At 41.4% G+C, this 24525-nt stretch overlaps 1 protein-coding gene across 1 annotated transcript in view; it reads right to left on the bottom strand.

Annotated features, from left to right (window-relative positions):
• Pask (PAS kinase) overlaps nucleotides 1-24525 on the bottom strand; it is a 352511-nt gene that overhangs the window by 174434 nt on the left and 153552 nt on the right. The window contains exons 3-4 of the mRNA XM_070104515.1: nucleotides 5896-5962; nucleotides 30-127 (exon numbers count right to left, since the gene is read on the bottom strand). Of these exons, the coding sequence (XP_069960616.1) occupies nucleotides 30-127; nucleotides 5896-5962 (165 nt within the window). The remainder of the gene's footprint in view (nucleotides 1-29; nucleotides 128-5895; nucleotides 5963-24525) is intronic.

Below are 24525 nucleotides of genomic sequence, written 5' to 3'. Positions count from 1 at the left end.
AAGTTTCCTAAGTGTCTTTATTTTCTCACCTGAACCTGTCAAGGGGTGACGGATAACCCGGGCTGCCAAACTTGGTGTTCTTAAACCCGTGGAGTTGAGAGTTGCGTTGTTTCCATGGCAGCAGACCCTGAAAGCGCACAATATTACATTACAGTGGCATTCAGCTGAGAAATACACTAAATTAATATGAGAAAGGCAACATACAAGATATATAAGCAGAGTATCAAAACTGGTAGTAAACACACGTCAGTGGTAAAGAACAATATTTACTCTAGTCATACACAAATAACCCGCATGTACGAGACAAACTTATGACGACGTTTCGGTACAACTTAGACCAGTGACTACACCAAAACTTACGTCGACCGAAACGTTAAAAGTTTGTCTTCTACGTGCGGGTTATTTCTGTATTGCTCCAGCCACGGCATTGTGCCTTTTTATTCTTTAGTAAGATTGTTAGTATTAAATATTAAGTCAGATTTATACACAAACACTAGAAAAGCAGAAGATAAGAGAAGTCAAGGCTAAGCCGTGGTGGAAGGTGTGTAGGATAGACATCATTACCAATTACAAGTGCTGTTGTTAGGTAAGACACATATGCAACAGTTAGGTATCTTTATTTCGAAACGTTTCGCCTACACAGTAGGCTTCTTCAGTCGAGTACAGAAAAGTTGATAGAAGTAGAAGATACTTGAAGACGATGTAATCAGTCCATCACCCTTAAAGTTTTGAGGTGGTCAGTCCCTCAGTCTGGAGAAGAGCATTGTTCCGTTGTCTGAAACAATATGAAGTTGAAGTGACAGGATGGGGCCTTATATAGTGCCAGGAGGTGAGACGTAGGTTGCTTTGGGAGGGCAGGTCCCTCTCAAACCCAGCCGATCTCACTAGTAGAGGTTGTCGAAGTTGATGGTCTGTACCAAGATACCCTTGTGTTGCAGTGTCTGACAGAATGAACATTAAAATGGTATAAAATACCGACAGATTGTTAGGTAAGACACATATGCAACAGTTAGGTATCTTTATTTCGAAACGTTTCGCCTACACAGTAGGCTTCTTCAGTCGAGTACAGAAAAGTTGATAGAGACCTGCCCTCCCAAAGCAACCTACGTCTCATCTCCTGGCACTATATAAGGCCCCATCCTGTCACTTCAACTTCATATTGTTTCAGACAACGGAACAATGCTCTTCTCCAGACTGAGGGACTGACCACCTCAAAACTTTAAGGGTGATGGACTGATTACATCGTCTTCAAGTATCTTCTACTTCTATCAACTTTTCTGTACTCGACTGAAGAAGCCTACTGTGTAGGCGAAACGTTTCGAAATAAAGATACCTAACTGTTGCATATGTGTCTTACCTAACAATCTGTCGGTATTTTATACCATTTTAATGTTCAATTACAAGTGCTACCATCAGGTATACTTGTAAGTGGTAATGGTAGCTGGGAGTTGTGAGTGGTGCCCTACGTTTATTGCTGACACTCAACATGAGAACATCTACAGACTTCCAAAAATCAAAACCAATCTCCTTACTAATTAAAATGAATCATAACTGAAGGGATTGCTCAGACACACGTGTGATCTAACACACACACACACGTAAGCACACTTCCTATGACATTAATGATCCGCCCTGCTGACCTACATGCTTGGCCTAATAATTATTCCCATATTGGTGTTTATAGATATTTTGTGTGTATGTTGTATGAGCGTGGCATCTCGTCTTCAGCATTTAACTTAGCATATATTTGTTGTAGGTTTCCTGTGCTTGTAGCTCTTGCTATTTCATCGCGAATTCCACTCCACTATTCTACCATTATGTATGAACACCAGAGCAAACACTAGGACATTTACTACAAAACCTTTCAGAACATTTTCTAGTGTTCGCTCACTTGTCTTTCTAAACCAATTTGTGGGTATTTATTATCAATGTTTATACCATGTATGAACACCACACTTACACGATATATGGGTACGAACACTTCTGCTTATGTCTATTTTGATTTTCTTGGCTATTACCGGATAAATACTGTTGTCAACAGTATTTATCCGTTAATATACCCTTTAAGGAGGTATACCTTGAGGTACATGAATGGTATACAATACAGACAAGATGAAGAATTAGACAAGTGTGCAACATCTGGGTAGATTTATTGTAGACGTTTCGTCATCCAGTGGCTTTATCAATTCAAATTCAAGGACATAATGGGAAGACGGTAAAATTATATACAAAAGACGAGGTAATCAGTCCCTCAGCCTTGAAGTTGGCTAAGACCACCGTAGTCTTGAATAATTTGAAGCACAGGTACGAAGCTTGGCGTTTATATACCGGCGTCACCTGACCCCGGTATATAAGCTGGGCAACTTATTACCTCGTCTTTTCTATATTATTCTACTATCTTCCCAATATTGCCTGGAATTTTCACTGATATAATAAAGATGTTGCACATGTGTCTAATTCATAGGCACCGTGATGCTGGTGAAGGGGCACTTAACAACAGGCACTGAAACTAACCTCTGTTACCTAGCATCAATGCGGATTACTATGCAGTCCCCATGAATAAAATAATAATAATAATAATAATAATAATAATAATAATAATGTAAAGGCTGTTGTAAAGCTTGCCAGTACTGTACACAAGTCTCTGTTTTCTTACGTGATATTCCTGTGACAATCTTCTATATACTTACTCCTTGACTCTTACAACACTTACAGAATCACTGCACCACAGCCAGTATTCTTTATCTATTTTTTTTCTTATTTCCATTACATATTTATTTAATCCGAGAGAAATGCTGAACCCGTAGAAACATAGTGATTTAGGGAAACCGGTAAACCTTAAGGAATAGAAGGCAGATTCGATCCATGGAAGGGGAGGTCAGTTCCAGTTCCTTGAATGAGAGTCTTCACCAGTGAGGACCGTGCCTTGAGGGGATACTACCTCAAAGGTTATAATTATTTGTTGCCCGTGGCCTGGTGGCAAAAGCTCTCGCTTCACACGGTGAATGTCCGGGTTCGATTCCCTGCAAAGGGTGGAAACATTGGGCGTATTTCCTTACACCGGTTGTCTATTGTTCATCCATCAGTAAAAAATGGGTACCTGGGTGTTAGTCGACTGGTGTGGGTCGCATCCTGGGACAAGTGACCTAATTTGCCCGAAATGCTCTGTGAGCATAACAAGCAGCTTTCTATATAGTAGTATGTCATTGATGTCAGCTAGGACTGTATACGTTGTACAAGTACTTGAAGAAATAAAGATCATTGTCATTATTATTACTTACCTAAAGATTGTCGTGTCATCAAATTACTTAATTATGTTGGTATGCTTCATATACGTCCACGTTGTGAGCAACAAGGAGCCATACATATACATAACTCTAACAGGTTTGGAGAGTTCTTTTATTGTGTATGGATGGCCTGACTGCAATACTGACTTACTGGTCAACCAGACTCTTGGTGACTGCGGCAGCCAGACCTACATGACTATTACAAGTATATTAACAAGACACAATATGCTGTTATGGCATTTATTAAGAAGACATACTTGATAGTCCCAGAGGAGAAAGAAACCTATGACGACGTTTCGGTCCGACTATTTAATGATCAAAGTCGGATCGAAACATCCTCATAAGCTTCTTTCTCCTATGTGTGGGTTATTTGTGTACTGTTCCAGTCAAGGTATTGTTTTTCTTTTTATTGTTTATCATCCCCTGGTGGGTGAAACGTCTCCTCAATAAAATGCCATAAACTGCACACGGGCTTGTCATCATGGGATTACAACCTAGCTGAAATGGAACTTGTCTGAGACAGAGGTCTACTTTCCTCTTAAAAAAAAAATGTGCCTGTACTGACCCATGGGAAACGCCACTGGCAACGGAACCCCCTCATCCCCTCTGATTTTGTCCTTATTGATGCACACTAATACCTCTGTGTCAGCTAGCTTAGCTTCGATCTATAGGAGAATTTCAATACCACGAGCCGTTGCTACTTTATCAGATTCCTGATAAGTAAGGTACATGTGCAACAGTTGGGTATCTTTATTCCGAAACGTTTCGCGCACACAGTAGGCTTCTTCAGTCGAATAGAGAGAAGGTACCATGAGCAGTAGAAATGTAAAGACGATATAATCAGACCATCACTTTCAAAAGCGTAGTTTTGAGGTGGTCAGTCCCTCAGCCTGGAGAAGAGTTCTGCTCCATAGTCTAGAACAATGTTGTACTCTGAGGTGTTACTCAAGTCTCCACAAACATCCTAATAGTCCTCGTCGTTCGAAATACACTAGTAAAAGTCAGTCAAATGGTTAGGCAAGAAGGATATTTTGTGAAATATTATATTCAAGAGGAAGCGCTAGATCCGCAAGTGATCATATACAGATTGGGAAATACGAATTAATCGGTCTTTATGTCAGTCCTTCACTAGCATTAAGGTCTATAGTTTAATGAAGTACACTTTCAGGGCACCCATCATTTATGCCAGAAGCTTTCATTCTCCACATGCCTCTCTCAAACCTAATGTTTAACTTCCTTCCTCTTCTGATCTCTTTCTTATTCTCGTTCTAAAAAATTTGCAACTCATTCTTAACACTTTTAATTCCACTTTTAAATGAAACCATTTTCAAGGTACCGTCGTGACTAGCTATAATACCAGTAGGCCTTAATTACTCCTGTAACGCCTTCTTCACCAGCAAGTTGTTGACACTGGGAAGCACAGTGTAATATAAACCTTATTAACCCCGCTTATTGCATTTGTCTATTTTACTAAACTAGTTTCAATGGAAACAGAATAGTAGTAGTAGTAGTAGTAGTAGTAATTTATGATAACGGCTACAACAATATTTGTAATAAAAGCGATGATGGTATTATTACTAACAACATTCAGCAACAAGAACAAGAGTTAAAGTATCAGTGGTTGTGAAATTATTAGTAATAATAGATAAAACAGCAGCAGTAATGTTAGTTGCAGTAGGAGTAGATTGGTTGCTGAAACAATTATAGCCCTGTGTATATACAGGTACACACCTGGTGGGGAAAGAGAAAGCACTTATTTTAAACCAGTGGTTATGATATTAGTAACAATAATAGTAGTGGTGGTGATATGAGCAAGAGTGGCATCAGCAGTAACAACAGGAGATGCATCAATACTGTAACGCAGCAGAATGTGGTTGTGCAAATATGCACGTATACACCTGAAGAACCAGGCACACTGGTCACAGTCAGCTGAGTGCGCCGCAGGAGCGGCTTATGTGGCGTAGCAAGACTGCGTAGGGTACTTGCAGTACGTGGCGTTGTAACCTGACCGAGCAGCACGTATATACTACTGCACACCCTGACAACGACAGCCCTAGCAGTGTGACGGCACTGCTGCTGAGATGCTCTTACCATCACCGGAAACTACTCCACTACAGATAGTCTGGTGTGCTGGATTTATTTAACTAGCAGTGTTACAGGATGCTCACCTGTTCATGAACCTATCTTGTATCTTTCTGACATCATCCTCCTACAATAAACACTTTGTTTACCATTATTTAAACCTGGCTACATCGTTTATGTGCAGGGATATTCATGCATACCACTTAAGTGATCTATACGTAACATAGTATCCCTTACCAATACCATCCCATCACACACTACACAGCATACCACTTAAATGGTCTATACGTAATATAGTATCCCTTACTGATAACATACCATCCGACACACACACACACACACACACTATACACATCTTTATAAATATGCATACTAGGGTTCACAAGGCTTAGAACAAGTAAACTGTCAGATAAGAGGCGGGGCAGGAAGCTAAAGATTCGACCCCCAGCAGCCATAAATAGGTAAGTATAAACATTAGAGTACACAAGCGTCGCACAACGTACTATATATCTAAAAAAATACTCACCAGTGTGGGTACAGCACTGTCCTTGACAAGGGGAGACTGGGAGCTGACGTTGAGGCTCTCTCTGCCTCTGTAGGGGAGAGAAACACGTTAGATCATAAAAGTAAAGTAACACTGCACTAATCCTATTGGCTCTCTCAAACACACCCACACGTTATTCATCTTTTTAAATAAATTTCAAAGCAACACGATACATTCCCTTCCAGGGAAGGCTTTGATGCAAGTGATGGTCTCCAGATCCAAGGACTTGGAGCTATGCTTCCCTTCCTTGGACTTCACTTAATTCCCTCCCATGCCCCAGGGTACTATTACCTGTGAGATTTGCTTGCCGCGACTTCCAAAGCAGGGCTGTTGTAGGCAAACCATCTCGTGGTTCAAACAGTCTAGGAATTTGATAAAAGGAGTTTAATAAATATTTACAGTCTTCATGAGTAGTAGTAATTACATGATGGAAGATAAGTGAAATACCTGATAATTATTCTAACATTGGACTAGACATATATAAACATTACATGAAAGCTCTTGCGACCTGCACCAATATCAAAGTGTTCAACTCACTTGCTCACTGCCTCGAGTCAACACAGTGTATATGTGTGCTGATATCAACAAAGGAATCAAAAGTTATTCAGTCCTAGAACACGCCAAGTTCATAAAGGTGGGCCAATACTAAGTCCATGCACTTGTAGTAACCTCAAGTAATTCTCTTCGTCGAACTCATCAATAATTACAAAGTGTTAGAGCATAGAAGTGTTTTATGGGCACTCTGGAGAAAGTACACTAACGACTCTTCCTCGTAGCGGCTACGTCAACAAAGTTGTTAAAACGACGAGTTCACACACAGAGGCAGTACAGTAAACAATGATCAGAAATTTCAGTTCCCAAAATGATATGTGTAAGGTGTGTGTGTCACTTTTTTTTTTTTTTTTGGAGTAACTTCGCTCCCATACCTTCCCTGGGTTGACAGCACTACCTTATTATTTAGCAAGACTGGACATATTAGCAATGTGCTGCTACCCTATTCTATATGATAGTTATGTATCACACTGTATGGGTTACATACATATTTAGCTCAAACCCGTCAGCCTGAGCTTAAGGCTTTAATTTTTGTTATGTTATACGTATTGTTGTATGCTTTTATATGATATTTCATCATGTATGGTTTAGGGAAATACTAGTTGGCTTAGGTGTAAATATCGGATATGTGCTGCAGCGTACTTTATAAGGTGTATTATGTTCATGTATTATGTTTTGTATACCTGTTTAAAGAAGGATGGATTTTTATATATTTAATATGTTGTTATATGACGTTTTAAATAAAATATAAAAAAAAAAACTGATTACTCCATCTTTTGTCAATAGTTCCACTGTCTTCGCATATCCTTGAATTTGTATTGATACTAATTCTTCATCTTGTCGGTATTGTATCCTATTAATTGACAACAAAGAGTATTGTAATAAAAGAATTCCTAATACCTGGGGTGTTATATTGATTTGTTTGCCAGAGATGTATTGATATTGACACTGCAGTCTGTCTGGGTTGAAAGGAAGCTACGAGTCGGTGAAAAATATTGGTCGTTCGCTTCCAGGTAAAGCTTGGTTCATGGAGCAGTTTGTCATATTAATGTATTCATAGTTATATAACGTTCATCTGTACATTATTTGTTGTTTGTTTAATATATAATTGTTAAGGTTATTATCACACTAGTTAGGATTATCATCATCATTGACAGACAGGATAATGAAAATTATTTTGAAAACCGATAATTTGAAGAATAAGACACTTATGCAGCATCTGGGAATTTTTATTGAGGAAACATTCCTCAATAAAGATTAACAAATGTTGGACAAGTATCTCATTCTTCAACTGAAATAATGTTCAGGCCTTCTATAATAACCCACATCATTAGATATCCTGTTATTAAAATTTATTTAGCTTATCACAACTCCAGAACCCCTCATCTCATCGGATTAAAATTTTGTCGCTTGTGTACAGTAACGCGGGCCAGATTCTAGGAACAACTGGACTGGTATGTGCAGGTACCCATTCCCAGCAACTGGGAATGGCGAGGATAACTTCCAAAGTCCTTAATGATTTGGTGTAGATTTGATCGTTTTGTGTAAAATTATGTGAAATTTTGATTCGTGATCAAACTATACGCATCTACCCCTTCTGAGTTACGAGGTTAGACTTACTATGCAGATGAACATTGTAAAGGAATGCTGTAGTCTCTTAAACATTAATACATAAAGAAATGAAATATCATCAAACATGTATCCTTATACTTGGACTACATAACATCATAAATTACAAGGTAGTATAAATTATTAAATACCACAATAATACAGGATCTGGTCAAGATTACGAAGAATTATATCAAGTGCAAGAGAAATAATTATGAAACACGCAAAATACATACACACCATGCACTGACACACATTATACAAAATGATAATATATCTGACACATACACACAAAACTGTTGGAGGGGGGACCCCCCTCCCATGAAAACTCGTCTATAAATACACCCACATCATTCGCACACGTATTGATCACAGCAGTGATCAAACATAAATTTTTGTAACTTTATATATACATGCAACTGATTATGAGATTTAACTTAAGAACAAACTCTGATAATTATCCGAAAACATTTCTCTATAACAAAAATAAGCATTACACAAAATTACATAAGCGTATAAAGCATCAACAACTGCAAGATTTTTACAGCATACGTTGCATCAGCAAAGAAACTTAATAGCATTACAAAAGTTATGGAAAACAAATTATGTAAAAACAAATATTAACCCCATCTAAGAGGAAAGAAATTCCCTACAAAATTACAATAAAAAACTGCGAAAATACATACCAGAAAAATTATCTTTGCAAAAACTGGTAGACTAACATGGACAGTGACTTCTATAACTCTCTTTTAATCACAAGGACCTATTTTATACAAATCTTGGGCTAATCAAAATCTTGCACACAAAACTTACATGTCAACACAGCACCACGCAGTACATACCTTCCCGACCCTCGCATTCCTTCGCAAGTCCTGCACCTCATACACTCTCCCTCCGAAAAAAACTAATGGCAACCCGCTTATAAAGGAAACCAGTCCATTACGTATAATTAGCTCGCCAACTGAGTGAGGCCATTGACCGTAAGTTTGCAGTAGGTCTCCGGAAAACGTGTCCTCCACTGTCCCCCGTAAATAAGTTTGTTTCTGCAAACCGTTCTATATATGCCCGCCGCAATTGCCCTAATCCTAATTCTTCCTCCTCCCGTGTCCCTCATCCCCCAGGAAATATACAGAAAATCCACCACTACATACATAATCGCCCTTTTCACTTCTCTGGAGACCCCGCGTACTTCTAATGTTAGGCTCGCAGGGTCTCTACATTACCCCCACCCATCAACCCAAAAACCTTCGCTAACCACACCCTCACCTCCCTCAACTCTTCACAGAAATAAACCGCATGAAAAGCCGTTTCCTGTTCTCCACAGTGATCGCAGGTCTGTTCCCTCACCAATCCCATTGAACACAAAACAGCTTTCGATGCTAATATCCCCATTATAAACATTTATACAAACTCCCGTACTCTCGGCATTAACTTAAGCTTTCGAAAGTCATTCCATATCATACCCCAATCATACAAGGGATAAACCGATACCCCTTGTATGATTTCCGGCCTTCTGCTCATCGTCACCAAACGCCCCACCCTAAGTTTTTCCACCTCCCTAATCAATAACAATACCCTCAGCATATCCTCGCATTCAATTAATTCTTTTCCGCTCCACCATCTCCTCACATCCTTCATCACTGTTCCCACTCTAACCCCTCTTTCCCCCCCCCCCTCCCTAACGAACCTCTGTTTCACATATAAAGCCTTTACTCTCGGCCCCAACGCTAAAAGGCCTACTCCTCCACTGCGTATATTCGACATCACCACCTCCTTGCTCAGCCATGCCCTCCCGAAACCCCAAACATAACGTAATGCCCTCCTCTGAATCTCATGTACGTCTGTAGTCCGCTGTGGATACACCACAGCCATACTCCACACTTTACTATAAACTAATGAATTTACAATTATCGCCCGCTGTTGTAAGGTGACATCCCCCGCCCGTAAACTCCTTAACCTTTTTACTGCCTTCTCCACCACCACCTCCGAATTCACCTGCCTAGCCTCTCACGCATCAGTCATGTATATAACTCCACAAATTTTTAGCCTAGCCACTACTTCCCACCCAAACTCCAACCCCAAGCCCCCCCCCACCCAGGCACCCACCTCCAGCAAACTTGATTTTGCTCTGTTCACCCGCATGCCAGACGCCCTCCCAAAAAGCTCCAACACACTTTCCACCGTACGCAATCCCTCCACTCCTGCCATCAGAACAGTGGTATCATCCACATACCCCACCACATCTATACACCCATCCTTCTCCCCATTTAAAATCCCCCTCCCCTCAACGAGCCCATAAAAAGGATGCTGCATACACGCAAACAATATTTGAGACAGGGGACACCCCTGTCTCAAACCCCTCTCCATCCTTACAGGCCTTCCCAACCTGCCATTAATTTGTACTCTCACCATTGCAGATGAATACATTGTATCAACCCACCTCACCACTCCCATGCCAAAACCGAGATGCAACAAACTAGCCCTCAGAAAGTTTCTATTCACACAGTCATATGCATTTTCCCAATCAATGCCCAAAAGCCCTCCTCTGCTGCAACCCTCCAAAAAATCCCTAATGCGGCCATGCCCATCTCTCATGCTTCTGCCCGGAATACCCATCTGCCCCTTATGAATAACCCCACCTAACACCTTCTTCATCCTATTGCCCAGTATCTTCGCGAAAATCTTGTAGTCGGCACACATTAGCGAAATAGCTCTGTACTCACTCAATACTCTTCCCTCTTGCTTTTTGCGTACTAATACGACTACACCCGTTCGCTGAGTCTGTCCTAACTGTCCCTCCCGTCGCATACAATTCATGACCCTCACCAGACAGTGCTTAATATGCTCCCATTGAATTCTATAAAAATCATTTGATATCCCATCTATACCCCGCGCCTTGCCAGTACTCATGTTGAACACAGCCTCCTCAACTTCCCCCATGCTAATCTCACCTCCCATCCCCATGCCCTCCTCTCCACATGAACCTAAACCTCTCCCCCCCCACACCTCCTCAATAGCATCGCCCTCCTCCCCCTTCCCCCACTTCTTTTGGAACCAGAAATCAGCATAATTGCTCATGCCTTCTGTAGTATTCAGTACCTGTCCCTTGTGATAACCACCCATATCCTCACTTACCTCCAAGTTTAAAATAGTCGAATCCTTCTGCCTTACCCTAAAACCTCGCAAAACACTTCCCGAAGGTTTATCACCCCACAGCACAGCCTCCATTCCCGCCCTTACACCTACTGCATCAAATCTACCATTATGTAACTGCCAACCTGTCCTTGAGTTGCACCATGTTTCCGTACTGCCGCCCCCCCCCCTTCCTCATAACACCCATTTAGCTGATATTCAAAATAATTTTGCAACCCATACCTCCACCCTGCCTCTTCCCTTCCCTTCCTCTTATAGAAACCTGCTATACCCGGCTTAGCGTGCCTTTCCCACCATTCTAAGATACATGACTCCACCTCTCTAGAATCCAAAAAGTTTTCCACCATTCCCCAAAAGCCATACTCACCTCCTCACTCCTCACGAGTCTTGCATTTAATTTCCAAAAACCCGATTGTATCCTAACCATACCTTCCCAATCAAGATCTGCTATAACTGCCCTATGATCAGAAAACCCCACATCAAAAGTCCTGACTCCCAACACACGTACAGCTTCCGTTGCATAGATCCTATCTAATCTTGCAGCATAATCCCGTCTGACAAACGTATACTCAACCTGCCAACCTCCCCTCCCCACAACATCCAAAATCTCGACGTCTCCAAACACATTACGTAACAAGCCCAACACACACCCCGCCCCCCTCGGTTCCACATCCCCCCCCCTAATAACGCAATTCCAATCTCCCCCTATTACAGTGACTAAAGGTAAACCCCTTAAATAGTACATCAAAAATTCCCTCACAAAGTTCTCCTTGACTCGTGCGTTGCCATCTGCCGGCATATACACTCCTATAAAACAAACCCTCGTTGCACCCCACTCCCCCTCTACCCTCACGACCCTCCCCCCCCTCCTCCCACCCCAAAATACGCAATGGACTGGTTTCCTTTACAGCCACAGCAACCCCACCTTTTAACCTCATAGAGCCACTCACATACAACTTATAACCTTTCAAAGACAACTCACAACCAAACTTATAATTGTGCTCCTGAATGAAACATATATCTACATTAAATCTCTTTAAAAACCATTCCACCCATACTCTTTTAACCTCGGCTCTCAGGCCATTAACATTGATCGTTACGACCTTGAATTATGTCAGTAAAGGCGGCTTGCCCCGCTGCCTTGGAATGGCACCCGTGTGACCTGACTGCTGACTAGAGCCCCGTTTGTCACCTTGTCTGTCCAGTCCCCCAATCCCCCCTCCCCTTCTCCTTTGAACCTTTCAGTACTTCAGCACCGCTACACCCACTCTCCGGGAGATCCAACCTGGGCTTCCAAGACTTCTTCCCAGGTCTCTGCCCTGGCGTTAAGACGTCATCCATATCAGACGTCCCAGCTGTTCTCTTGCGTGAACCTCTGTCTCCACATGTAACCTCTTCTTCCATGCACGCTCTGTGCACCTCAGCCACTACCGTGTGCTTCTTCCCCTCATTGCACACGGTCTTCCCACGTCCCGATGAGACTGTAGTCTCCTCCAATGAGCGTCCACGCTGCTCATCATCCAGACTCCCCTCCACCTCACTCAGGAAGGTATTCAAAACCTCATCCAACATTCCATCCTGTTGCATTACAGGCTCACCGTCATCGTTCGTCGTCGTCGTCTGCTCAGGCCCCGTCCCCACAGGTAACGTAGCACATGAGTCCGTCTCCGCCTCTGCTTTATCCACTTCCTCACTCCAACTGCACGATGCCTGCCTTTCGGCCGCATCTGTCTCCTGCACCACAGGACCCAACTGCGGATCCACCGGTGTTGGCATCTGTTCCCTCCGTCCTGGTTTCCTAATGATCCGCACAGCCTACTAGTTCGTCTCTGTCCTGCATAGTATACGTAGACCTGCGTTCGGAACTCTTCCAGTAAAACATACGAGGGAATTGATTGCCGTAACGTCATCTTCAGATTGAAGGATCCCTCGGGCAGTCCCACATAAGCCCCTTCCTTCCACACTCCCAATTCCGCCGCATGAATCTTGCCATAACGACGGAAGACCGCAACCACATCATACTCTGTAGCTTCAAAGGGCACATTCCTGACCTTTACGTATGTCACATAGCTGGATACATCATGTAGACGTACCTCCACTGCTGCATTCACGGCCATCCTCTTCTCGTGGTACTTGTCAACTATGCTTGAGTAATACCCAGCATTTATAAATTTGATGAAAATCCTCGTAACTCCGTTAACAGCCACACCATAAAGCTCTTCATTGGGTATCCCATACACATCACAAATAATCGTAGGGAGTAGCACCTGCATGGTAGAACTGCTTAGGGCCCCACGTACTAATTCCACACAGACAGTATTCACCCTGCGTCCATGTCTATCCGCCATTTTGATTGCTCAAAACAGGTAAACTGCGCAGAAAATCAACTGAATCGGGAGCGCCTGCGCAACGTCCACTCAGCCCGGAAGCGAAGAGGACAATGTGTAATCAGTTCCTCAGCCCTAAGTTTGTAAAGAGTACCGTAATCTTGAAGAGTTTGAAGCACAGGTATGAAGACGCCAGTATATAAGCGTCAAACTTCATACCTGTGCTTCACTCTTCAAGACTACGGTACTCTTCAACTCAAGGATGAACATAAGAACATAAGAACGTAAGAACGAAGGAACACTGCAGAAGGCCTACTGGCCCATGCGAGGCAGGTCCAAGTCTCCTACCGGCTTAAGCCAATGCACCCAACCTAGTCAGGTCAGGTCACATTGACTTAAGGGAGGAACACGGCAACCGACCTGGTAGCACAAGCTATCAGGTCTAACTCACACCCACCCACATCCACTCATGTATTTATCCAACCTATTTTTAAAGCTACACAACGTTCTGGCCTCTATAACGGTACTTGGGAGTTTGTTCCACTCATCCACAACTCTATTACCAAACCAGTACTTTCCTATATCCTTCCTGAATCTGAATTTTTCCAACTTAAAACCATTGCTGCGAGTCCTGTCTAGGCTAGATATTTTCAGCACACTATTTACATCCCCTTTATTTATTCCTGTCTTCCATTTATACACCTCAATCATATCCCCCCTAATTCTACGTCTTTCTAGAGAGTGCAGATTCAGGGCCCTTAGTCTATCCTCATAGGGAAGGTTTCTGATACATGGGATCAACTTTGTCATCCTCCTTTGTACATTTTCCAGAGAATTTATATCCATTCTGTAATAAGGTGACCAAAACTGTGCAACATAATCTAAATGAGGCCTAACCAAGGATGTATAGAGTTGAAGAACAACCTGAGGACTCCTATTATTTATGCTTCTTGATATGAAGCCAAGGATTCTATTAGCTTTATTGCGAACACTTATGCACTGTTGTCTTGGTTTCAGATTACTGCTAACCAGAACTCCTAAATCTTTTTCGCAATCCGTAATATTAAGATCTACATTATTTAGTTTATATGTGGCATGGTTATTGTCCTGTCCAACATTTAGAACTTTGCATTTGTCTATATTAAACTGCATCTGCCACTTCTCCGACCACTGCATCAGTCTATTCAAATCTTCCTGGAGTGCTCGAATGTCCTCGTCAGAATGAATTCGACGGCCTATTTTGGTGTCATCGGCAAACTTGCCGATGTCGCTCTTTATGCCCTCATCTATGTCGTTTATGTAGATTGTGAACAGCAGGGGGCCCAACACTGACCCCTGTGGAACACCGCTCGTGACACTTCCCCACTCTGATTTCTCCCCATTTATGCAAACTCTCTGCTGCCTATTTGTCAACCATGCCTCTATCCAGGAAAAAATTTCTCCTCCTATTCCATGTGCTTTAATTTTCCTCAATAGTCTCTGATGTGGGACCCTGTCAAAAGCCTTACTGAAGTCCATATACACAATATCATATTCATTACCATGATCTACCTCCTCAAATACCTTAGTGAAAAAAGTTAATAAATTCGTAAGGCAGGAACGCCCCTTTGTAAAACCATGCTGAGATTCGTTGATTAATTTATGCTTTTCAAGGTGGCTACGAACTGCCTCGGCAATTATTGATTCCATAAATTTTCCCACTATGGAGGTTAGGCTTATTGGTCTATAGTTCGAAGCTAAGGACCTGTCACCTGTTTTGAAAATAGGTATCACATTTGCCATTTTCCACTTATCTGGCACCATGCCAGTTTGTAGTGATATGTTGAAAAGATTAGCCAAAGGTGTGCTAAGCTCCTCTTTACCTTCCTTTAGAACCCTTGCATACAGTTCATCAGGGCCTGGGGATTTGTTAGGTTTTAATTTATCTATTTGCCTAAGGACCATGTCACTTGTGACCCTAATAGTGCACAGTTTATTATCGTCCTGTTCTACATAATTTATCATTACTGGAATATCGCTGGTATCCTCCTGTGTAAAAACTGAGAGGAAGTATGTGTTAAAAATTCTACACATTTCCTTATCACTGTCAGTGAGCTGACCCGAGGAACTTTTGAGTGGGCCTATCTTGTCCCTGATCTTACTTCTGTATACCTGAAAGAATCCTTTTGGGTTAGTCTTCGATTCTTTTGCAACTTTAACCTCATAATCTCTTTTTGCTTTTCTAATTCCCTTTTTTATTTCTCTCTTTAACTGAATATATCGATTTCTCAATTGCCCCTCTCCTCTTTTGATTTGCCTATATATGCCTCTCTTTTGACCAATCAGATATTTTAATCTATTGTTCATCCATTTAGGATCATTTTTGTTTGATCTGATTTCCCTATTTGGAACATAATTTGACTGAGCAGCTAGAACTATGCCATGGAAAGCATCATATCGGCAACCATCACCACCTACCTGACCCTTAGTCAGGTCATTCCAGTTCAGCCCACCTAAGTAATTTTTCAGTCCTATGAAATCAGCCAAGCGAAAGTCAGGGACGGAGACTTGATTGCCATTATTAGGGGAATTCCATGATATATTAAAACTGAGTGATTTGTGATCACTTTCCCCTCTCAGTAGTAGTAACCAGTTACCAGTCTCAGTAGTAACCAGTTACCAGTAACCAGTGTCCGTTGACTCAACGACCAACCGTCTGCCTGAGTCACGGTCTATTGCGCTGAACTGACACTATTTCAAAAGACCAGATATTCACCCCAGTATACTAAATTATCCATTTATTTCTATGTGTGTCTTTTTTCGTATGCCAGCAGTGTCTCATTCCTCTAATTTTTTCGCAGACTGTGTACCATTATTTTTGCCAGCAAATTTTTGTCGTATCAGTCACAGCAAGATTTTGTTGTATCAGTCACAGCAGGATTTTGTTGTAAGAATATATTATAATGAAGTGTGCTCCGTCACTGTAAGTGTTATATTCCCTGTTTTGTTCCTGTGTTTTATTTTATTCATATTTCTATAATTCTTGAACAAATTCACTCTTGATGAAATTTTAATTACTTTTAACGTAAAGTGTTTTCTTTACTCTGCTTGAGTAAATTGTTTTGTCTAATTTACAATTAAGAGTTAAAGTGTTCAATCAGTTTATTTTTTTGATCTTCATATTTTAATTCATTATTTTACCTGAGTTTTCCCAGTGACACTTTATTACTGCATTGATTATTTCTACACTTTATTTTGTTGCTCTTGTTCAGCATTGAATTATTTTGTTGCATTTGTTCTGCAGTGAATTCTTTTCTTTTATTGATATTTTTATGAATTATATTTTAATTTTGTCTATGCATTCTTAGAAAATACTTAAATTTCCCAGTTAACAATTTAGTAATTTTATTTTATACTTTTTACATTGATTTAAAATTTAATTAATTAATTTCTTTATTAGCAAGAGTAAAGACAGCTCATTTTGCATTTAATTCAGTCTCCAGTAATATTTTTACTTGTATATTTCAATGTAAATTTTTTTATTTTGGCCAATAGTCCTTTAAATTGAGTTTTCTGGCCAATAGTCCTTTAAATTGAGTTTTCCTTCCTCTTGCAGTGTATCTTAGACATTAATTTTTTATTATTTCTGCAAAATTAGTTGTATATCTTTTATCTCAATTCTAGAATTTTATATCATTTTATTGTTCATTATTTTTGCCTTATTTGTTCTCGTGTTACTTTGCCATTATGTCTCACATACCGTCAAGTGATACTTTAGTGAATGTCGACACTCAGACCTCTCAGGCTACTATTGCTGTTCCTGTCATCAGTCCTCACAGTTCCTTACCGACTGACAGACCGACTCAGACACGGAGATATTATAGTTATACTCGTGATTCCCTTGATGCGTTACCTTTATTCAATGGCCATGTACATAGTCTTGAAGCATGGATTGCAGCCATTCGTTCTCGTGCTAGTGCTCTAGGTGAAGGTCCTCCTTCAGAGGACAGCCTTATCAGACTTGCTAAAGAAGCTCTTTATCGATCTCCTGCGGCTGTTCACGTTGTAGATCTCCTTGATATGCGAGACTTCAGGAATCTTACTAGGTGGTCACAATATGAGGAACTGATTCGTTCTTTCCTTGTCCCAGTAAAAACAGCTGATCCATATGTCGTTCTTAGGGAACTAGTGAATGCTACACCCATGAGTAATGAATCGTTGAGTGCATTTGCTGTTAGATTAGACAAACTTTTATCATCATTTATCAATGCTGTCCAATCATCATCTTTTCTCCCTGAAGAGGCTAAACCATTTACAGAATCACTTGCTAAAATAGCAGCTTTTGGAGCAATTAAAGAACTAATGCCGCCTGCTTCTGTGTGTGCTTACGAGGCTGATCCTCCAACTGTAACGATGGAACCACTTACAGCCTTAAATCATGTACGTTCCTTGTGCCCCCAGGGTACTTTCCCTTGTATTAAAAGTAATGTCACACATATGCCTCAGTCTGCACCACCTCTTGTTTGCGCCACAGAGACAAATCGTGGTCGTCAACCATCTCAGAGATCATCAAGAACCAGTGTACAGAGTCGTTATACACCTCGTAGTATTCATAGTACATTCAGTAACCATAGTCGGCGGAATTGTTACAACTGTGGCTTCCGTGGCCATATTGCAATTAATTGTCCTGATAGTTACCCTAAGAGACGTCGTACTGATGATGAGTACTCAGATCTTCCCTACTGTACTTATCATAGAATACATGGACATGACACATCTGAGTGTAATGCTCTCTATAACCTTCAGTACTCTAGGTCTTTCCGTGGTCGTTCCAACCGCAGAACCCGTAGAGGAAACAGATCTCGTGGTTTTCAAAATAACCAGAACCAGGCTCATTCTTTCAATTCTCAAACTAACCAGAACCAGGCTCGTTCTTCCCAGTCGGGGGAATTCGAGCGCCCCAGTCAAACCGTCCCATGGTGACAGTAGGTGATAATGAGTACACCATCCCCGTTCACAACTCCTTTGAAGCCTTAAGCAGTGTCGAGAATGACAATCCTGCTGAGGTTGTTGCTTCACATGTCTCTGACATAGATGATTTTGGGGATGGAGTAGAACAAGTCTTTTCTGATGACAATCCACCTTTTTGTTTGCACATAACTTCCAATGCAACAATAGGCCCTATAGTGGAAGCATCTGTTTATAATGCGCCCGTTCATTTGTTCATGGACTCTGGTGCGCAAGTCAATATTATTAGGTCTAGTTTGTTTAAGGATAAGAAGTTACGACATGTCCTTCTCGTAGAACTGACTCAGGTGTCCTCCCTTAGTGGAGTATCTGGTTCTCACCTGCGTGTCCGAGGTCGGACTTCCCTAACCTTTTCTATCCAAGGTAGAGACTTCACTGCTTCCTTCCTTGTTGTCGACCAGATTACTTTCCCTGGTGACCTACTGGGATTTGCTTCCATGCGAGACTTAAGCATTGTGCTCGACCCTTATCGATGGCATGCACAAATTGACGACTTAATCGTTCCATTCTGGGGTTACCAGCTTGGATCAGAAATCTGTTATACTGCTGCAGAGTATGATGTAAGGATTAAGTCCTTACAAGCTAATGCATTCTCCAGTAGCGTACCCAAGCGGTCAGGCACTGGTAATTCTGTCACTCCCATCAGTGTTCCACCTATACCTTCAGAATTGCAGGATAGTCCGATGCCTCAAGTGTCCGAGGACGCTCAGATTGCCTTGAGTGCACAACCTATCCCTGTAATGCCTGCTAGTTCGAGTAGTAGTTTCTCCACAGGGGACGCCTTGTCGGAAAACAATTACTTGCAACTAGTAATGCCATCTCTTGTTGATGTCACATGCCGTCTGCAGAAAGACGTTTCTGTTGCGGCTAGTGCTCTCACTAGAGTGTCTGTAGTTGTTCCTAGTGTTCCAGATGGTGATAACGTCCTAGTTGACAGTGATTCCTGCAAAGTAAAAGGTCTATTTGTTGAACCATCCTTACATGTTGTAAGAGATAGTAAGATCCATTTCTACCTGGCCAACACTTCTGGTCACAGTGTTCACCTCAGAGCAAATACCAATCTTGTTGACCTTGTTCACTATCCTTACCCTGTTCAGGTAGAGGATGAGTTGTCACCTGACCAGTGGGTCGGTGCTATTTCTGCCGGGGAGACCCCATCCACTTCACTGGATCGATCTGTTCCACCAGTAGAGGAGAAAGACTTAGCTCCCACTGACTTCCCAGATGAAGTCAAGCGTTTGTTGACTCTGTTGAACAAACGTCGTAAAGCCATTGCTTTACCAGGTGAGAAGATGGGTATAACGAACTTATTGTCCCATCGTATTCCACTTGAACCTGGTACTAGACCCATCTACATACCTGCGTACAGAATGCCTCATTCACAAGTTGCTGTCGCAGAAGAATTGATCAATCAAATGCTTGATGATGGAGTTATTGCACCTAGCAATTCCCCTTGGAATGCACCCTTGATACTAGTACCTAAGAAGGATGGTACTTGGCGTCCAGTAATTGACTTTAGGAAGTTAAACGCAAAAACCATTCCAGATCGCTTTCCACTCCCTGTACTGGGTGATCTTTTACGTAATATCGGAGATAACAAAGTCTTTTCAACCCTGGATTTGTTACAAGGGTTTTGGCAAGTCCCTCTTCACGAGGACAGCCAAGAGCTAACTGCATTCTCCACTCCTACAGGTCATTATCACTTCCTCCGTATGGCATTTGGATTACGATCTTCCCCTATCACGTTCTCAAGGCTCATGACTAATATCTTTAGAGGTCTCATAGGTAATGCACTTATGGTGTACTTAGATGACGTAATCGTCATGTCTAAAGACGTGGATACACACTTGAAAAGACTTGATGTAGTACTTGGTAAGCTTGAAGAAGCCAATTTAAAGATCAAACTGTCAAAATGTCAATTTTTCAGATCAGAAATTAAGTTTCTTGGTCACATAGTCACTCCTAGAGGGGTTACGACCGACCAAAGTAAAGTAACTGCAGTACTAAATTTTCCAACTCCCAAAACTGCTGATGCCGTAAGATCCTTTGTGGGCTTAGCAAGTTTTTATAGATCTTTCATTGCCAATTTTTCTTCCATAGCTGCTCCTCTAACTGAGTTGCTTAAGAAAGATGCTCCTTTTGTTTGGACCTTCCGTCAAGAAAGAGCATTCCAAACTCTAAAAGAAAAGCTAACATCTGCTCCAATTTTGAAATTTCCAGATTTTTCTAAGCCCTTCTATCTGACAACTGATGCTAGTTCAATTGGCATAGGTGCCGTACTAGCTCAGAAGACCGATGGCAAGTACAACGCAGTTGCATTTGCTAGCCGAGTCCTTACGAAGGCTGAACGTAATTATACAGTAACTGAGCAAGAAGCTTTAGCAATAGTATGGTCTTTAAAGCACTTCCGAGACATTATTTATCAGTACTCTGTTCATGTATTGACAGACCATGCTCCACTGATACCCTTATTCCAGAACAAACAACCTACTGGAAGGTTAGCTAGATGGACCTTGACTATCCAAGAGTTCAATCCCACCTTTGAGCATTTACCTGGCAAGTCAAATGTAGTCGCAGATGCCTTATCGCGACATGTTAGTATAGTAACTGCAGACCCTCCATTTAGTGCTGAAGATGTAAAGAACGCTCAACGAACAGATCCCATGTGGTCTGGTGTGATTCGATTCCTGCTCCAGGAAGATCTTATTCTGACTGTGAAGCCACCAGCACCCATCAGTGACTTTGTCATGAACCAAGAATTACTGTATCGAACAGCCGAGTTGGGTACTCCTAGCAGAAGAGTATACCAGTTAGTAATTCCACAGTCACTAGTGAATGTAGCCTTACAGCTAGTTCACGATGTACCAGGTGTTGCACACCCTGGTATGGATCGTTCAGTAAAACAAGCCAGATTGAAATACTTTTGGCCTCGTATGGCAACTGATATTTCTGAGTATGTTAGGAAATGTAGTGTCTGCATGCAACATAAAGGCAATGCTAATGGTCCTAATCCAATCCAAGTGTATCCAACTACTAGCGAACCTTGGGAAAGAGTTGCGCTAGATTTGTTAACTAATTTCCAATGTTCCCTCCAAGGTAACAAACATCTGTGTGTTATGGTAGACCATTTCACCAGATATTGCAAGTTAGTTCCTATTGCAGACAAGACTGCCGAGACAGTAGCCAAAGCGTTTAAAGAACGCATTATCTGCAGGCATACCACTCCTAAGTCACTAGTAACAGATAATAGAGGTGAATTCTGTAATGAAATTCTTGAAAATTTGTGTACCTTGTACAAGATCACTAAATCCACCATTGTTCCTCATCATCCTGCCAGCAATGGGTTAGCGGAACGAACCAATAAGAAAGTACTTGATGTCTTGAGAGCCACTATCAATCCCAATAGTGAAACTTGGGATGAAGTTATACCTGATGTGCAGTGTGCTATAAATTCTGCTTACAATGTTTCTATAGGTGACACTCCACATTATGCATTGTATGGTGTAGATAAACGTTTGCCTTATGAGTTGTTGTATTCTAATCCGAAACCAAATTACAACCCTGATGATTTCATAGCAACTCGTACCAGCTTAGCTCAAAGTGTTTTTAGAAGAATCCGTGAAACACTTCATAAATCAACAGCTGAATTTACAAGAGTCGCAAACACTCGAGTAAAGCCATCCAAAATCAAAGTAGGTTCGAGAGTTATGCTGATTAACTTTAACAAAACGTCTGCAATGCCAAAGCTTGATCAAAAGTTTGTTGGTCCTTATCGCGTAGTTGAACATATCACTGGTAATAAGTATAAGGTTAGAGAGATTAGTACTGGTCAGTATAAAGAATCGCATTTGGATCATATGAAGTTAGTATGTGATGATAATGATGTTCCAACCCAGACTAATGTGACAGACTCTGACAATCCTCCTGATCCTGTACTCTCTTCCTCTGATACTCAGTCAGACGATCAACCTGAATGTCGTTATTCCCTACGTACACGACAGGTATTGAGGAATCCTCAAGTATCATTTGTAACTTCCAATTCAGATTTGCCTCAAATACACCATGAGTTAGCCAATGCTACAGAGTTTGATCCTCCCAGAGATGACACCCATTCTGCATATGCCAATCTTACCCTAGCAGAGTTGGGGTTAAATGTAAATAACCTGTATAGATGAATAATTACAGTATCAACTTATCAGTATTCAAGAATTTTTTTTTGTGTTCATGTTCTCTCCGCATTCTGAGAGTTAACAGTCTAGATTTGCGTGCACCGAATCTGCCTTTCTGTTAAACACTCTTTCTTTGTATATATTCCTTCCTCAGAATCCGTAGATCACATGAATACAGATCGATCGATCAAAATTTTTTTTATCACTTGTAATCTCAATGTTGAGTTCGTTGTTCATTTGTTGAGTTTTAAGTTGTACTATAGTATACCTTGTATTGCATTACAGTTTCAGTTACGTAAGCTTTCATTCCAATGTTCTACTTATGTATATATAATGTTTAATGTTGTGTACTTTGACATTGTATAGAATCAGCCCAAGCCGTATACCTGCCATCTCTAGTTTGTATTAGTTGTATGTCGGGACGACATACGTTAGCGTCGCCGAGCTCTCAGTAGTAGTAACCAGTTACCAGTCTCAGTAGTAACCAGTTACCAGTAACCAGTGTCCGTTGACTCAACGACCAACCGTCTGCCTGAGTCACGGTCTATTGCGCTGAACTGACACTATTTCAAAAGACCCCTCACTGGGTACTGGGCAGCCGGCTAGTCAGTGTTACGAGTGTGACCAGTGAGATAGGCCACGGCTGTCAGGGCTCTCTCCACATACCTGCAATTATACGTAATAACAGCCTACGTGAGTATTTCTTACCTAATCCACGAGTCGAACTCCCACATGATACCCCAAGCTCATCATTAACCTCAAGATTATTAATTAGTGTTTCCCTACTGGCAAGAACCAAGTCAAGGAGGTTATTTCCCCTAGTTGGCTCTGTCACAAACTGTTTTAAAAAACAATCCTGGATCGTATCAAGAAAGTCACCTGACTCTAAATTTCCTGTCAAATTGCTCCAGTCAATCTGTCTATAGTTGAAATCTCCCATTAGCACAACATTTTCGTATGTAGATGCCTTACGAATTTCGTCCCATAGAAGTTTACTGCACTCCCTATCAAGATTTGGGGCCCTGTAAATCACACCCAAAATTAGTTTTTCTCGGCCCTCGAGAAGCTGTAACCAAACAGATTCAGTGGCTGACGCTTCTAATTTAATATCTTGTCTAACACAACAATTTAAATTGTCTCTGACATACATCGCTACTCCACCACCTTTCCTGTTGACCCTGTCAGTGTGGAATAATTTATAGCCTTGTATGTGACATTCAGAGGGCATCTCTCTATCTTTCAGATTGAGCCAGGTCTCTGTTATAGCAATAATATCTATGTTTCCTGCACTTGCAATTAATCTTAGCTCATCTATCTTATTTCTTACACTCCTGCTATTAGTATAGTAAACCTTAAGGGAGCTAGTCCCTTGCTGCCCTCTGCTGTCCCCCTTTGTTTGCTGACCTGATCTATTGTCTTTATTTATAACTTCATGCTGAATGCCTTTTATACATTTACTGTTTCCAACCCAAGTGTTGCAACCTGCTTGTTTCCCACACACATCCATACCTCTATCTTCCATCAGTTTAAAATCATAGGCATTTCACCAATGGCCTTCTCAATCGAGTCTGCAAGTGCTACCACCCCAGCCCCAGAGAGATGTACCCCATCCCTTGCATACATATCATGTTTGCCATAAAAGTTGTTCCAGTTGTCAATGAATGGGATTGCAAGTTCCTTGCAGTATCTGTCTAGCCAGCAATTTACACCAATTGCCCTAGACAACCATTCATTTCCTACTCCCCTTCTAGGCAAGATGCTACATATGATTGGGATCCCTCCCTTAGAATTAATGA

Source organism: Cherax quadricarinatus, chromosome 5 (genome assembly GCF_038502225.1).
Source record: "Cherax quadricarinatus isolate ZL_2023a chromosome 5, ASM3850222v1, whole genome shotgun sequence".
Classification (NCBI taxonomy): Eukaryota; Metazoa; Arthropoda; class Malacostraca; order Decapoda; family Parastacidae; genus Cherax; species Cherax quadricarinatus.
This window is presented reverse-complemented; position numbering and strand designations above follow the sequence as displayed.